The 15,158-nt window shown below is 35.4% G+C and overlaps 1 protein-coding gene across 3 annotated transcripts in view; it reads left to right on the forward strand.

Annotated features, from left to right (window-relative positions):
• LOC124406318 (ras GTPase-activating protein raskol) overlaps positions 1-15,158 on the forward strand; it is a 202,141-nt gene that overhangs the window by 114,551 nt on the left and 72,432 nt on the right. For all 3 annotated transcript variants that reach the window (XM_046881701.1, XM_046881702.1, XM_046881703.1), the window contains 2 exons: positions 14-130; positions 8,447-8,533. In XM_046881701.1, coding sequence (XP_046737657.1) covers positions 14-130; positions 8,447-8,533 — 204 coding nt within the window. The remainder of the gene's footprint in view (positions 1-13; positions 131-8,446; positions 8,534-15,158) is intronic.

The raw sequence follows: 15,158 nt of genomic DNA on the forward strand, positions 1-15,158 counted from the left end.
TCATTCAAATTAGCCCCGTTTGCAAGGAGAGTGGCAACTTTACCCAGAGACGTTAATTGGCAGAAGAATAATCCAAGGTCTGACCTCGTATCTCTGCAAGAACATGAGACCATACACATCGTGGTGGAGTGTAAGTTGAAAATAATTTTTATATAATGAAAATCTTGATAGTCAATAAACAGTAGGGTGATTCAAATGAATTTTTTTTTTCGAAAAAAAGTGGTAGTGAAAAAACGATTTGAAATGACGAAAAAATAATGCCTGCACGCGGAAAAAATTCTTACTCAAGATTTAGAGATCGCGCAAGTCGATTTTATGTATTTATTTAAGGTTTTTTTTCGTAAAATTTAGATAATATCATAATTGCCAGTGTAAATATATATTTTACGAAAAAACCACTTATCTTGTTCTTTGTTCTTGTTCTTGTTAAATTTGACATAATCCAGTATTTTATGAGATATTTCTCGGAAACGCATTTTTTTAAAAGAAATAAATTAAACTTACCGAATATATTTGTACCCTTCAAAAAAATCGAAAAATCGAAAAAAAAAGAAAATTGAATCTTAAAGTTTGTACTTTCTTCACAGTGTTTTTTAGACAACTTTAGACAAAATTAGACAAATTTAGACAAAATTAGATCTCGATCTACATTTAAAAGTAAAGAGATCTCGATCTACATTTAAAAGTAAAGAGATCTAATTTTGTCTAAATTTGTCTAATTTTGTCTAAAGTTGTCTAAAAAACACTGTGAAGAAAGTACAAACTTTAAGATTCAATTTTCTTTTTTTTTCGATTTTTCGATTTTTTTGAAGGGTACAAATATATTCGGTAAGTTTAATTTATTTCTTTTAAAAAAATGCGTTTCCGAGAAATATCTCATAAAATACTGGATTATGTCAAATTTAACAAGAACAAGAACAAAGAACAAGATAAGTGGTTTTTTCGTAAAATATATATTTACACTGGCAATTATGATATTATCTAAATTTTACGAAAAAAAACCTTAAATAAATACATAAAATCGACTTGCGCGACCTCTAAATCTTGAGTAAGAATTTTTTCCGCGTGCAGGCATTATTTTTTCGTCATTTCAAATCGTTTTTTCACTACCACTTTTTTTCGAAAAAAAAAAAATTCATTTGAATCACCCTAATAAACAGGTTATGTATTATGTAAAAAAAATGTGTACACGGAGGGAAAGAATCAAGGAATTTGCTTCACTAAATCATTTCGATGACAAACTATAACTAAATCGAAATTGTTAAATTGAATTCATCGTATTTCGAGTAAACAAAAAAAAAAACCAAACAATATCGATTTTCTTGGTTCAAAAATTCCTTTCCCTATGAACATCGTTCTATAATTTACCGCAGCAAATCGTAACTGATCGCGCGGATTTGGAAATTATGTGATCATGTGTATCGCTTGTGATGCGAAAGAGATCTTATCTGCATCGACGTCATGCGAAGAAGAAGATTGGCCAGCGAATGATGTTTACGGAATGCTAGTAGTGCCGTATTTCAATTCCTCTCAACCGAAGCAGTTCGACGCTCGAATGAATATTGTATCCTTGGCTTTTCACCAAAAACTACTTCTGGTGTTATTATGTATCAATAACTCAGCGTTTTACTACACTCACGAACGTCGAACATCCGCTGTAATCTCGGAGACTTCCAAGATTCTGTTGGAAATAGAAAAACAGCGAGAACACGTCAATCCAACCGAAAGAAGAATTGCTCAGGAATGTTCAAACTGAACAAGCAATAACGAGCTACAGTTTAAGTCAAGTCTGAGAAAAACAAATTTTCACCTCTCCTATATTTAAGTGAAAAACAATACATAAATTCCATTAATGTTAGTCGAGAATTATCAATAACTTACAGTTGGCCATCGGCCGAGATATGGATTATATATGTATATATATATATGGGGCATTCCAAGTAAAATCGAGGAGTCATTTGCCGCATGTCATCAGATCCTTGCATAACTTTTTTTCCCATTGATTCCACTTCAAAAGAAGCCTATTTTTTTTAAAGAATTGTCTCGGTACTCTCTCAGGTGATGCGACGATCCTTTTTGTGTAAAAAAAAAGTGACAGCTAAAAAAAAGCTGTTTTTAAAATTCTGAAATTTTTTGCACAGATTCTGGGTTAGAAATAAGTGATATATATCGTAATTAGAAAGTGAGCTGCGGCTGCCTCATATTTTTTTACATTCTTTTTTTTAGTCTCCAAAATAAAAAAAATAAATGAAAATATAAAAATCAAATCCTAACAGTCCCTACGAAAGCGAAAATATAAAAATAGAACATGTTTCGGAAAATTTTTATATTTTTTATATTTTTCAAAACAAATGAGAGAAATGAAAATTTTTCAAGACATGTGTTATTTTTCTTCTTTTTTCCCCCCGCTTCTGTAAGAACCATTAGGATTTGATTTTTTTTATTTAGGAAACTAAAAGAAAATATGAGGCAGCCGCAGCCCACTTTCTAATTATTATCGATATTATTTATTTTTCACTTGACGAATTTTGAAAACTTTGTCTTTTTAGTTATCCCTTTTTTACACAAAAACGATCGTTGCGCCACCTGAAGAAGTAACGAGACAATTCTTGTCAAAAATTAGCCTTCTTTTGAAGTGGAATCAATGCGAAATAAAAGTTATGCGAGGATATATATGCGAGGAAAAATGGTTCTTGCTTCTTCTGATTTCCATAACTAGCCAACGACGTACCGAACAGAAAATTCACTAACACATCATTACAGGGAATTGAACGCTTTAGAATAAAGATCTTTTGTCATTTTTTTAATAAATCTACTCTTCCAAAAGTTATTTGAGATCAAAAATCAACAAATGACCTCAAATAACTTTTGAAAGAGTAGATTTATCGTAAAAAGACAAAAGACCTTTTTTGTAGAGCTTTCAATCATACATATATGTATTCTCATAGGCATGCCTATCATGTACATTTAACATAATTTATCTTGGAACAGTAAAGATGTTGTGACGATACTGAACATCGCTGTAGTTGCTACGCCTTGTTTAAAAATAATATTATTCCATACTTCATCCATTGCACACGTTGAGGGTATAAAACGGATAGGAAAACATTGATAAAATATGCTTGTAGGCGCGTGTCTATTTTCGCATGCGCCAAAGCGCCCGTGCTTAATTATACATATTATTCGTTCTATGGATAGCTTGAAGATATTTCAAGGCTACGGTTGAGATTGACTGTAGTTTTCACAACATTGTATCGGGATAAATTTTCAGTTGTAGTTATCACACAATCTTTGACTATTTCCGTTTTTCACCGTAATTGGAAAATATGATTCTTTGTACAACATTACATGAGTATTGTAGCTGTAAATACAATAAAATTTGTACTATATTTTCTTGTAACTGTTATAATAATATACATACATGCTTGTGCAATAATAAATTGACGTTAAGACCTCATTCAATTAAAAACTGCGGTTAACCAAATGAACAGTTGCAAAATAGCCAGGAAATGTAGCACTGATAATTATAATAAAAATAAATGGTTACTTGTATCAGATTTTCTTGTAATTCCGACAATATTTAAACTTTTATTGCAACGATACCTATTTCACTGGAATTTTGTTGTATAAATATAAGAATTTTTTTATTCTATTCAGATTACATCTCAGGCATAACTGAGATTTCAGGTAATTCATAATAAAAGTCACAAATATTGTGGCCGCCACTTTAAGCAGTTCTGAAAGCTTAGGTTGACTTAGATTTTACTGTCAAGTGAATGTAAAAAATAAAATATCCTGTCAATTAACCGATATAATTGAAAAACAAAACAAAACAAACTTGTGTTGGTAAAACTTTTGCAGAAAAAATTATGAAGTGCTCCAGGACTTTGTCTCATTTCTAACGGTCTGATCAAGTTTCCGGATCAGGCGTCTGATATCGAAAGAAACGAATTTAATTCAATCAACATATATCTATTTTAATGTATCCATGGCAGATAATCTATGGCGGATTTGAAGCAAATGTTTGTTTGTTATTTCTGAGGATGTCATCATTTTATTTATAATGACGTTGTTTAGATTATTGAATATCTGTTGAGGACTGGACTGTAGAGAAATGAATATTCTTTGGAATGGGTTGGATCATAGTTCTCCCGATCAAGATGTACTTATATTTTAGTATATTATAAACATTTCGGTCCAATCTTTGTATGGAAGAAATAAACTGAGGGTAAAATATGTTGTTAATTGAATAGAACAACTGATTTACATAATGTTCCATCTCCTGAACTCTCATCAGTTGTGCAAAAATAGAATTCAATGTTGATCAGTTCATCTCTCAACGTTACGAACTTAAACTTGATTGTCGTAAACCGTTATTTTTCTATAGATGCGTAACACACCGCGTTTTTTTATGCGTTTATCAAACGTGTAGTTGAGGTTATGTTGTAATTCGTAGGCGCGCATGCGCCTGCACTGTGGGCTCACTGCGACTTGCCGTGACGTCAACTGTTGAAAGATTCCGAGGTAGATTAGAATGGTACACATGAAACGTTGACTAAATTCTTCAATCCATGCTTTTAGTGGAAATGTGAATTTTATTTCACCTCTGTAGGTCCCACCACGATTCTTACAGCCCTTAAGGTGCTATAAAGAAGCGTCGTACACCTCGAAAACGCGGGGAAGAAAAACTCCTATGCCGCTCAAGCGATCAGAGTGAAACTTGGGCAATTAATGCCTTATTTTGGCAAAAAGTGGAGCGTCTTTTTACTTTTTTGAAATTTGGAAAAAAAATGTACAGATTGGTTACCACCCACAGCAATTGGCCAAATTTTCACAGTTGCACTGAATGGATTGAACTATCCGGTATGATGCCACGAAAACCAGATCAGCTGCCATTTCGTCATCTCACCGTAAAATCTTATGGGACTGGGCTCAAAATGTGTGTTTCGTCACCGCCGAGTGGCATCATACAGGATAGTTCGATCCATTCAGTGTAACTGTGAAAATTTGGCCAATTTCTGTGGGTGGTAACCAATCTGTAATTTTTTTTTCCAAATTTTGAAAAAGTAAAAAGACGCTTCACTTTTTGCCAAAATAAGGCAGTAACTGCCCAAGTTTCACTCTGATCGCTTTGAGCGGTATAGGAGTTTTGCTTTCCCGCGTTTTCGAGGTGTACAATGGGTCTTTATAAACACCTTAACCGAGCAATTTAACATTTTATTGAATTCGTAAAACGATGCTACTCAACGCGATGCGTAACACACCACGTTTATTTATGCGTTTATCAATTGTGTAGTTGAGGTTATGTTGTAGCTTGGAGCCGCGCATGCGCCTGTGCTATGGGTTTACCATGACTTCCCGTGACGTAAAGTATCGGAATGTGCGACCTAGTACAAAAATTGGTTTTCTGTCAAGCACACCTTACTTCTTGCACTATGGCAAATACAATTTCATCATTCGATTCGTTTCTCCAGTAATCTCTCTTATATCCTTAGTCCTTCTGTTTGACTAAATGGTCCAAGTTTTTTCATTCCCCGAATCATAAAATCTTCAGCTGATTCATATTTCGTTGTTTCACGTCGCAACGAATTATTTCGTCGACTATTACAGACTCCGTGAGTTATGTGATAAGTCGCAGGTATTTCGCACCTGTGAAATGAGAAATGCAAATCACGTTTATAGGCACCAACCTATCGTCTATCTGCCAACACCGTGCCAAGATTGTTATATGCGAACGCGTGTTCTCCGAATCGAATTGTTCTTTGATGTATTTAGCTATAATACATGACCCTCTTGATTAGTTGAGATTCTTTTTTCGTCTCGATTTCGTCTAGTTTGAAAATCTTCTTTAATCACTTTTACACTATTATGAAATTTTTGGAATCAAAATTGCGTAAAAATATATCCAACTTATGTTGTATAGTTTTATATTTTGAGGCCTAAAGTTCAATTAGAAAAGTATCAGATTCGGAAAAATTACAAAACAAAATTTGGTCCGAACTATTTTATTTCGTTACAGAAAAACGTAATTGACCTTCGTGTAAAGTCTGCATCGATTGGAAACACGTATTTGTTCATAATTTAAATCACAGTGCATAGTATTACAAAAATGTCATCTCCAATCAGTACAGTTATCCCGAGAGTTATCCTGATTTTAATGAACCCTAACATCCATTTTGGTTTCAGAATGTATTTTATCAGCTATTTTTCGTTTTCAATTTTCTTAAGTTATCAATAAAGAGATATTTTATGGTCGAAAGTTGCAGAGACAATTCGGTCTTTGCATGAAAAAATTGTATATGCGAATTGAGCAGAGAATCCAAAAATCGACGAAAATACAACAGTTTTCAAATTACAACAATATGACGTCACACATGCTAAGATATTGTATCTATTACGAAATCTGTGAAATTCAATTGCTCGTAACATCCGCAATTATTATTATTCACGATCATCTAATTATTTTATGTTTCTCCGTTTTATACAATTGTGGATTTTCTTTACAAATGCAAAGATCCAATTACAGTTTCATGAATATCCATAACTTGAATTTCATCTTTTCGGTATCTACAAGATTTTCTTTTTCTATCTTCTAACTTTACACCAGCCCAATAAATCTTCACGTTTTCCACATTCCACACAAATTATTCCGATGAAAATTCATCTGAGTTATAATTATCCTTGCAATATTTTAGCCTGCGTTGCATTTCAAATTCAAAATGTCTGGCAATATCCACGCCCATGAGCGGCCTGCCTGACAATCGGTTGCGGAAAAATGCGATGATTAAAACATTGGATCTTAACGACCTAATTGTTGCACGTAGGTACACACCTACGGTCTACACTCGTCCATCCATCCATCCATCCATCCTTCCATCCATCAGCAGCAGCAGTGGGTGCTGAGCGTACGTGTCCTGAATTCCAATCTGCCACCACTGCGGTTTCTATAAAGCAGATGCCCATCTATATTTATCAGATTCGTTATGTGCATGTATGTATGTACATACGTCATCATCGTGTACGTTTATTTGTCAACTAACGATCACCGGTCGCCAGTGCAAAAAATGTCGTCGCTCTGTCTGTGGTGGACATTTTTTTTAAAAGGATAAAGGGTTCTCATTGAAAAGTTGGTAAAGGAGAGATAAAATGCGATTAAAGATATCAGAGTTTAAAAATTTTTCAAATTCCATATACAAAACCTTTTTTCCAATTGTTGAAACGATGCTTTTTAACGCACGTTTGGGATGGACACCATATAATAAAGCGATAATAGATTGGATTTTATATACAAAGCGTAAGAAGCTTCGCTTCTGTCGGGTATCCCATGACACCACACTTTTTATTTATTACACATAGTTGAAATGTCGTTTCATTTGTCGTCCCTATTATTGGCGCAAATAGCACTGTTGAAGATTATTTAAACGGCTTTTTTTCTTCTAACTTTTGATGCAAACTCTACAGATTGTTCATCTATATCATATTTACACAATAATCAAAGAAAAAGAAAAACAATCGGCTCGTTTGACTGCAGTCCAAAGTATACTGCGCTGCGTTTTATTGTTATTTACCTACCCTACGTAGTCTAGTATTTTTTTAGTTCTGTGATGCACACAAGAAACCTACCAAATACACGACAAATCGGTGGAACGAGCGTCGAAGAAGTTCAAGAAGTTCGATATTTTTTTTGGTAACTTTATTACAAGGTAATGACGTATTGAATGTTGATCGTATTACTGCTTTCTCTAAGAATTTATAATACTTGCGAAAGATTAAAATGTACTAAAATTATAAACAACAGCCTTGATATTGATATTGTTATTATTATTTTTTTCTTTAACTGAAATTGCTTTATTCAAAACGGTGAAAAGTGTGTAGATATGAACCGTTTGATTTCAACCTTATTGATAAGACTATTCTGTGCTATCCTATCGATACACTTTATTTTATCACAGATTAGTATCACAGAATATTCAGTTATTTACAATCAGTAATTTTGACATGACTGTAATTAATAAAAAAAAGAATCTGTCTCAGTGAATTTGCAAAAATTATGCTTTTTCAATCTGAATGTGCTGTTGGGGCCTGAAATAAAATGCATTTACTAGTTTTCTCACCCTTTCCAAGCAGTTTGAAATGAGGAAAAATCTACAACCAAGCTTTTCTTGTTTGTAATTCTGTTTTTTTTTTTCTACTTGTAATCTCAAGAAAATTATTGTAGTTTACGGATACATTAATCTCATAAATACTCAATGATTCGTGATCAAATTGATTCGTGATCAAATCAACAAAAGGTGTTGATCTTCAACCTCACGACTTCGTTACCTATACGCCATGTTCATCATTTCGTCATCGATCGTGAAATTAACTGTCGTCTGATTTACTTCGTTCGTGTAACAACTACTTTGTTCAAATTTCATAGTTTTTTTCTTCTTTTCCACTGTTACAGGTGAGTGTAAATCAATGTCCTTGCCCAGAGGGTATCACTCCCCAGCTCCATCCACTCGCACCGTCGAGCTGCGACAAAATGAACAAGGTAAGGCACATGTTAGACCGTCATTCTGACGACTGTAAGTCAGTGAAGACGGATCTACATTTTTGAAGATTTACGCACGTTTTTTTCATGATCTATATTGTGCAAACTTTTTTTGGTGGATCCGGTGAAAAATTGAGGTCTTTTTTTAAAATTGTATAATATTATCATATTATGGAAAGGCACTTGCTGATGGTTAAATTGTTACAAAACTATAAGCGGTTGCATTAATTTCCCTGTTTTATCAACGGAGTAAGTCGTTGATAAAATTTTTCATACGGGATGAAATTATTCACGAAAATTTGTTATCAGAATCTTTGCAAGGATATTGATCCACAAACGCAATCCGGAAGATTCTCTTTATGTACACTCTGTGAAAGTATAATCTTCAACGTAATTGTCGAGGTAATTGTTTTCAAGCATTACGGCACAATTGCGAGCGTTTGCAGTACAACGTCATTTCGCACGACAAGTACAATGTATGTATAACAATACTCCAGCATTGAACACGTTCACACGCTATTGTGTGAAATTTAACGAACTCTAACGGAGTATAATACCCGTTCTGAAAACTCCGTAACTAGGTTGAAACAATACTAAATCTGAGATAAAAATTACACGTAGCTAAATGAGAAGCCTACGACGGATTATTATAAACAATCGTTAGTGTTTGTAAATGAGGAGCGCAGGAATCATTGCGTAATTGGTGTGTATAGGTATCATTGTAAACAAACCAGATCGAGCCGAATGCACTTAACGTAACGTTGAAACAAAAACGGGATAAAATAAATATTCAAAAAATGATACTAAAAGTAATAATTTAGTTTTATCTAGCCTGTAAAGTCCTTGGGATGCATGAAAAATGTTTAAAAACACTGAATTTTTACTATAAATATCTCGTTGTAATAACGATAGCGGATTTGTAGAAATCTCGTTAATTAATAAAATGAACTTTTTTCACAAAATGTGTGCGAAGTCTCCAAAATCAAATAGTTTTCAAATAATCAGTCTTCCAGTTTAAATAATTATTTCAATGAAATTTGGTCACCTTTTTTCGTGCAGCTTAGAATGCATTCATTCAAATAATGGCGCCCACAGAATTTGTTCGTCCGTGATGATGGTGCCGCCTTAAAGTTTGGACGTTGGAGCATCTGGTCAGGTTCACCATAAACAAAACGTGACATTAACTCACCACCGCCGTCTAATTTACCGTTGCGTGTTCGGGGGAGAAAAATTAGTTTTTACCCGTATAACGCATGATGCATAGGAAAAAGTGTTATCCTCAGGATCTCTGTATTTTCTTCTTACCCTGTGGGTTACAAAAAGTTTGAGCGCCGCACAAAATTATGAATTATACCGTTGCATCATGCACATCGCAATCGAATTTATGTAAACCAGCTAGAATGTGTTTCTGGTGCCAAATAAAGTTCTTTGGACCAAAAATTTATCCAATCACAAAGAAGCAAACTATGAAGGAATTGAATTTCGATCGTACTATATGTGGAGAATGTAACGCGAAGAATAAGTTAATGTTTCTCCATCCGATGAATCGTATAAAAAAGTTATTCTGAAACAGCTAATTTTTCGGACATACAGAATCAACCCGTAGCGCCACCGCCGGCTGGCAATTAAACAGGCTCAACTTTTGTAAACATAACCTATAGAAGGTAGAGGTAAAGAGGTCTATTTCCGTGTATAGAAAGTGTCCTTAAAGTAGAGGGAAATCAAGGTGGCGTTACTACAGCAAAAATTTCACAAAGCGCCAATCAGATTTACTTATGAGCGCCATTCTGGCGACTTGGTGAACCACTATTTCTTGCTTTTTAACGGACACTTTTTCACTCGAAAACCCATATGAGATACATCTACTTACCTCTACCCTCCATATCACAACTCATGACCGTCGAATCCAATACAAAAATATAAAATTCTACGGTCATGGTCTCCATTTCATGTTTACAAAGATCGAGCCTGTTTCGCGATCGGCTGGCGATGGCGCTGCGTGCTGATTCTGCATTACCGACGTAACCGAGCTGTCCAAAAAATTAGCCATCTCACAATTTCAGTAGAATCAGTGACCCCTAGTGTACAAATTAGCCAAAAATAGCTATTTATGTGGCATGCCCGTAAACCACCTGTTTTTTGGCAAGGATAAAGATTTCAGGACGAGCTGAAGACGAGCCGGAAGTGAGCCGGAAGCGAGTACTGAAATCATCCGAGCCAAAAATCGGTTTACGGGCATGCCACGTATAATATTTTTTACGCTATGGGCATTGAAAAGCAAAACGAAGAGTGAGGTTATGTCGCGATCTGTTCGACGAAGCTACTTTATTCGGCAGTTTGGGATGCGCACTTCGAACTGCGCATCAAAACTGCGAAATAAAGACTTTACTCCGCAACTTTGTTCGCTGCCGTATAAAGCGTCACTTTACGGAACGAAAACTGCCACAAAAAGTGGACTTTTCAATGCCCATGACGTAAAAATTTACTTACAGCGTAACTGTCGCAGTATTTAGCGAGACTTTTACTACTTTGAGAATCGAAAGATAATGTTTCGGCATGGCGAAACCTGCAGTCACAATATTGTGACGGCAGAGACTGGCAGAGACCCACAGATGCAGCTGGCCGACAGTTGAGCGCGTGCCGTGAATAATGAATATGCATGTACCCGGACCACTACTGTCCACTTCCGGTCGGATACGAGCTCTACCCGTACCTACCTACCTTGCTATGTCTCTCTGCCCACGTCCTGGGCAGCTTATAACCTGGCTGTTGCAGAAATATTGTAATCGGTGAAAACATGAATACTCGAATTCAGGCGTATATTGATTTTGAAAACTGGAATGACTGAGAACTTCACGGAGTCAACAGTTTGACTTAGAAACATGATGACATGATCTCTCTGACGTTAATGTATCACATTGTTTACAATTGTTCGATATTATTCCGTACGTAAAGTTATTATTTGGCGGATTGAACGAAGCGACTCTAAACTTTGCAGGGAATAGACGTGTAAAAATTGTGTTTATTTGATCCACATACCGCGTTCTGTGCAAATTTTATGGACTCGGAAGTTCGCGATGTTTTTTTTTTTTCTCTCGTTTCCGGTATTCTTCAAATGACAATGTTTTCTGAATTTTTCGTCTGCATGCATCCAAGGCAAGCATACATGTACATATTATTTGTGAACTCGTAGAAAAACAATTCGTACTCTCATATGGTGTATTCGATGCATAATCATCCAGCATATGATCCTGAGCCTGGTACTCAACGCGTCGAAAGTTTTTTTTTCTTTTTGTAAATTATTTGAGCTAAAATTTGAATCATTATCGGTTTTGAGATTATTGAAACAAATTTGTAAAATAAAACGTTCGATTAAGAATTTAAAAAAAAAAATTTCCCTACAGTTTTTGGCGTGAGAACCACGGTGTTTATAAAAATAAACAGATAAAATAATCACAAATTATGTCAAGGTCACAGTCTGGGTGATTTGGCACGGAATGCCTCGTGTATATTCATTCCTCTGCAACATTGTTCGGCCCGCTTTCTTGACTTCCTTTTGCCACTTTTACATACATCGTGAAATAAAAGATCTACAGCATGACCTCCTCGTAGTTGCCGCAGTTGTTCGCGTTTCCGTCGCCCAACTCCTGCAGAAACGGGGGTGCTTTTGGCAAAGCTTTGTTGCACTAGTTCGTATTTACGACGCCGCATGGCTTTGCGCCAGCTTAATGCGCCACGGAAACGTTCACCTAGGCAATCGCTGTGTCTTCTAGGTCACCGTTCTGCAACAGACGCTCTCAACGATTTACTGCACTAGGTCAGTCATTGCTGTACATGTGTTTGTGAAAATCTACGGACGCACGATTACGCGCTCAGATTCTCAATTACATGAATTATCTTGTTTTATCTTTACTTTACTTGCGGTTTTCTTACTAATTCTTCATCTGTTTTACGCTAGGTACAATGCACGAGTCGTTTTGTTCAGTATCCTTCAAGATGATTGATTCGAATCTTTTTAATTCCCGCCAGACATGCCGATTTTACTAATGTCTAACGGCTGCACTCTAAAAACCTCCAGATAACATTTTTTACTAGCTTTACCTGCTCTTGACGAATTTTTATAGTTTTTGTACTCGTCGTATTGAATTTCACCATTCCAATGTCAGCTTTTTTTTAACCTAATCCCAAAAACAATAAATAGAGGTTAAGAATTTTTTTCGTCCATATTAGATTCGCCATTTGGAATTCCTGTTTCAAAATTAAAAGTGGCTGCAGTTCGGTGACCAAGTATATTCAAAGTTCCATAGAATTCTTGATGTCTTCGTCACAAGTCTTGTGAAATCTTGTGAAATTTTCACGATCAAATCCGACGGAGTCTTGAAAAGTTTCCTCTAAAATTCAATGAATTCCTGTGATTCTTGTGAAATTTTATTTTCAAGATTATACTTGAAATTTTTCAAGGTTCAATGCAATTCACTGATATCGAAAAACCACGAAATCTTTCATTTTTTTGTGATTCGTCAATTATCAGAAGGTCCTCGTCAGTTCTCGCGAGTTGCCGCGAAATTTTGGCGAATTCAATGCTCGCGAAAACTCGAAATGTCTCTCACACAATATTCAACAATCCTTGTAAAGTTTTTCGCGAATGTTTCACGAGACCTCACAATATCGCTCAAAGTCTCAGTAGAAATTCGACTCACATGCAAACTTACGTAAAGTTTCACGGAGTCTCGCTAAGAATATATCTTAACGAGTTCTCATGAATGCAGCAGAACACTTTTTCTAACGTAAGGCAAGTAAAATGGAATTACATAGGTAGGTACGTATAATCGTACATTGTACACGTAATGCCGGTGATATTTTTTTTCTTTTTTCCTACTCATTGTCTCTGTAGATAGTTTTTTTTCTTGTGTAAACAGGATTACGTGACTGCACAGGTAACTATGGTGGAGGAAGTGAGGAACGAGTTGATCGAAGCCATAAGAACTGCCTATCTTTACTTCCAATCCAATCCCATCCTATAACGGCGTCTCTAAAAGCAATTTTCTCCACGCAAACTGGGAAAACATAACTCGTCAATCCGCATCTGTAAATTATACACGTACTTCTCTACCGTATAGCTACTTGTTCTCGTTCAGCAATGTATCCATCCTTGGTGAAAACCGGGGCAAGTTGACGACCTCGAACTTTCAATTTTCTTCTATACCGTTTTGTTTTTCCTCTTTTTAACCTGACTTGAGGATAAACAAATATTCAGAATAGTCTCAAACAATGATGATATATCATAATGTTCAGAAAGTTGCCATAACAATTATTACAATACTTTATTCATTTAAGGACAATCGTATGTTTTACACAGTTTTTTACTTTCAGAGTAATAAAGTCGTTTCAAAGCTTGAGAAAAGGTTATAATGTTTCCGATTATAGTGAAGCTTGTCTAGTCGTAAATCAACTAAAACACTAAATTTATCTCGGAATTACCTTACGACAGATTTGCACTCACTTTAAGGTTATGGTGGATTATTGATCTACGAAATCACGTGATTTTCGCAATTTATCATCAATCTTCGAATCCTTTCCCTTTACTACATCCAATCAAAGTAACGAACACATAATTTCCCAAATTTTCGGACGATTTTCAATTTTCAAAAAGCCTAAAACACAAGCTGCTCATTTCATCGGCACTCATCATATCACCGTCAATGTAATAACTTTTACATTGTTTCGTATATTTGAGTGAATATTCTTTGAGTAGAATTAAATAGAACAAATTCGAGTGCTACTCTCAAATTTGCTGTACTGTGTAAATAAAAAAAAAAAGCATGGACAAGACTCGTATGATCGACGAATTCGTTTTTTTTTTTTTTTTTTTTTTAAAGAAAAATGATTCGGACGTCCTGTCGCGGTCTTCCGGATATAGTTACAAACATAACATTGTAACATGGTGCACAGATATGCAGACAATTGGTCTTTAGAGAGCGTTTCTCTCCTGTGGCGGGTTGCAGGCCGTATCTTGTACGTTTCACGTGTCACAATGCCACCCGCATTGTTCTTCCCTCAAGAAGAATCTAGGCATAATAATGTAGACGAGCACGTCCCAGTTCTCAAGTCAGCGCTACCTAGGTACATATAGGTATACATAAGTTACGAAACGAACGCGGTATGTGTGCATGTAACATGACGTGATGGAAAGAGCTAGGGAAGAAATTAGTTGGTGAAAATTCAATTCAAGAGACAGAGTCTCTCCACGTTATCGACGACGGTAGAAAATCTCACGCCTCTCTTCTGCACAAAAGTTTTTCCACACTTTTCCAGCTATGCCTAATTATATATGAAAACTGCGGAATTGCCAGGGAATCATGCGAAAAAGCTAGATAAATGAAAGTTGTGGTGATCCAATGGCTTTTTATCATCCTATTTGAAAATACCTTACGTATCGTTTTCGGATAGAATTTTTTCAACGATTAATTCGGGCTTAGATCTAGTTTTCACAATCGAAATTCACGATTCTTAAAGATCATTCGTTTCTCTATTTAAATTTTTTGTTCTATTGGAGCATGTTTTTTTTTTTTTTTTTTTTTCTTTTTTGGATCAAACATACAACTTCTGAACGTCTGTCTCAACT

This window comes from Diprion similis, chromosome 5, assembly GCF_021155765.1.
Source record: "Diprion similis isolate iyDipSimi1 chromosome 5, iyDipSimi1.1, whole genome shotgun sequence".
NCBI lineage: Eukaryota > Metazoa > Arthropoda > Insecta > Hymenoptera > Diprionidae > Diprion > Diprion similis.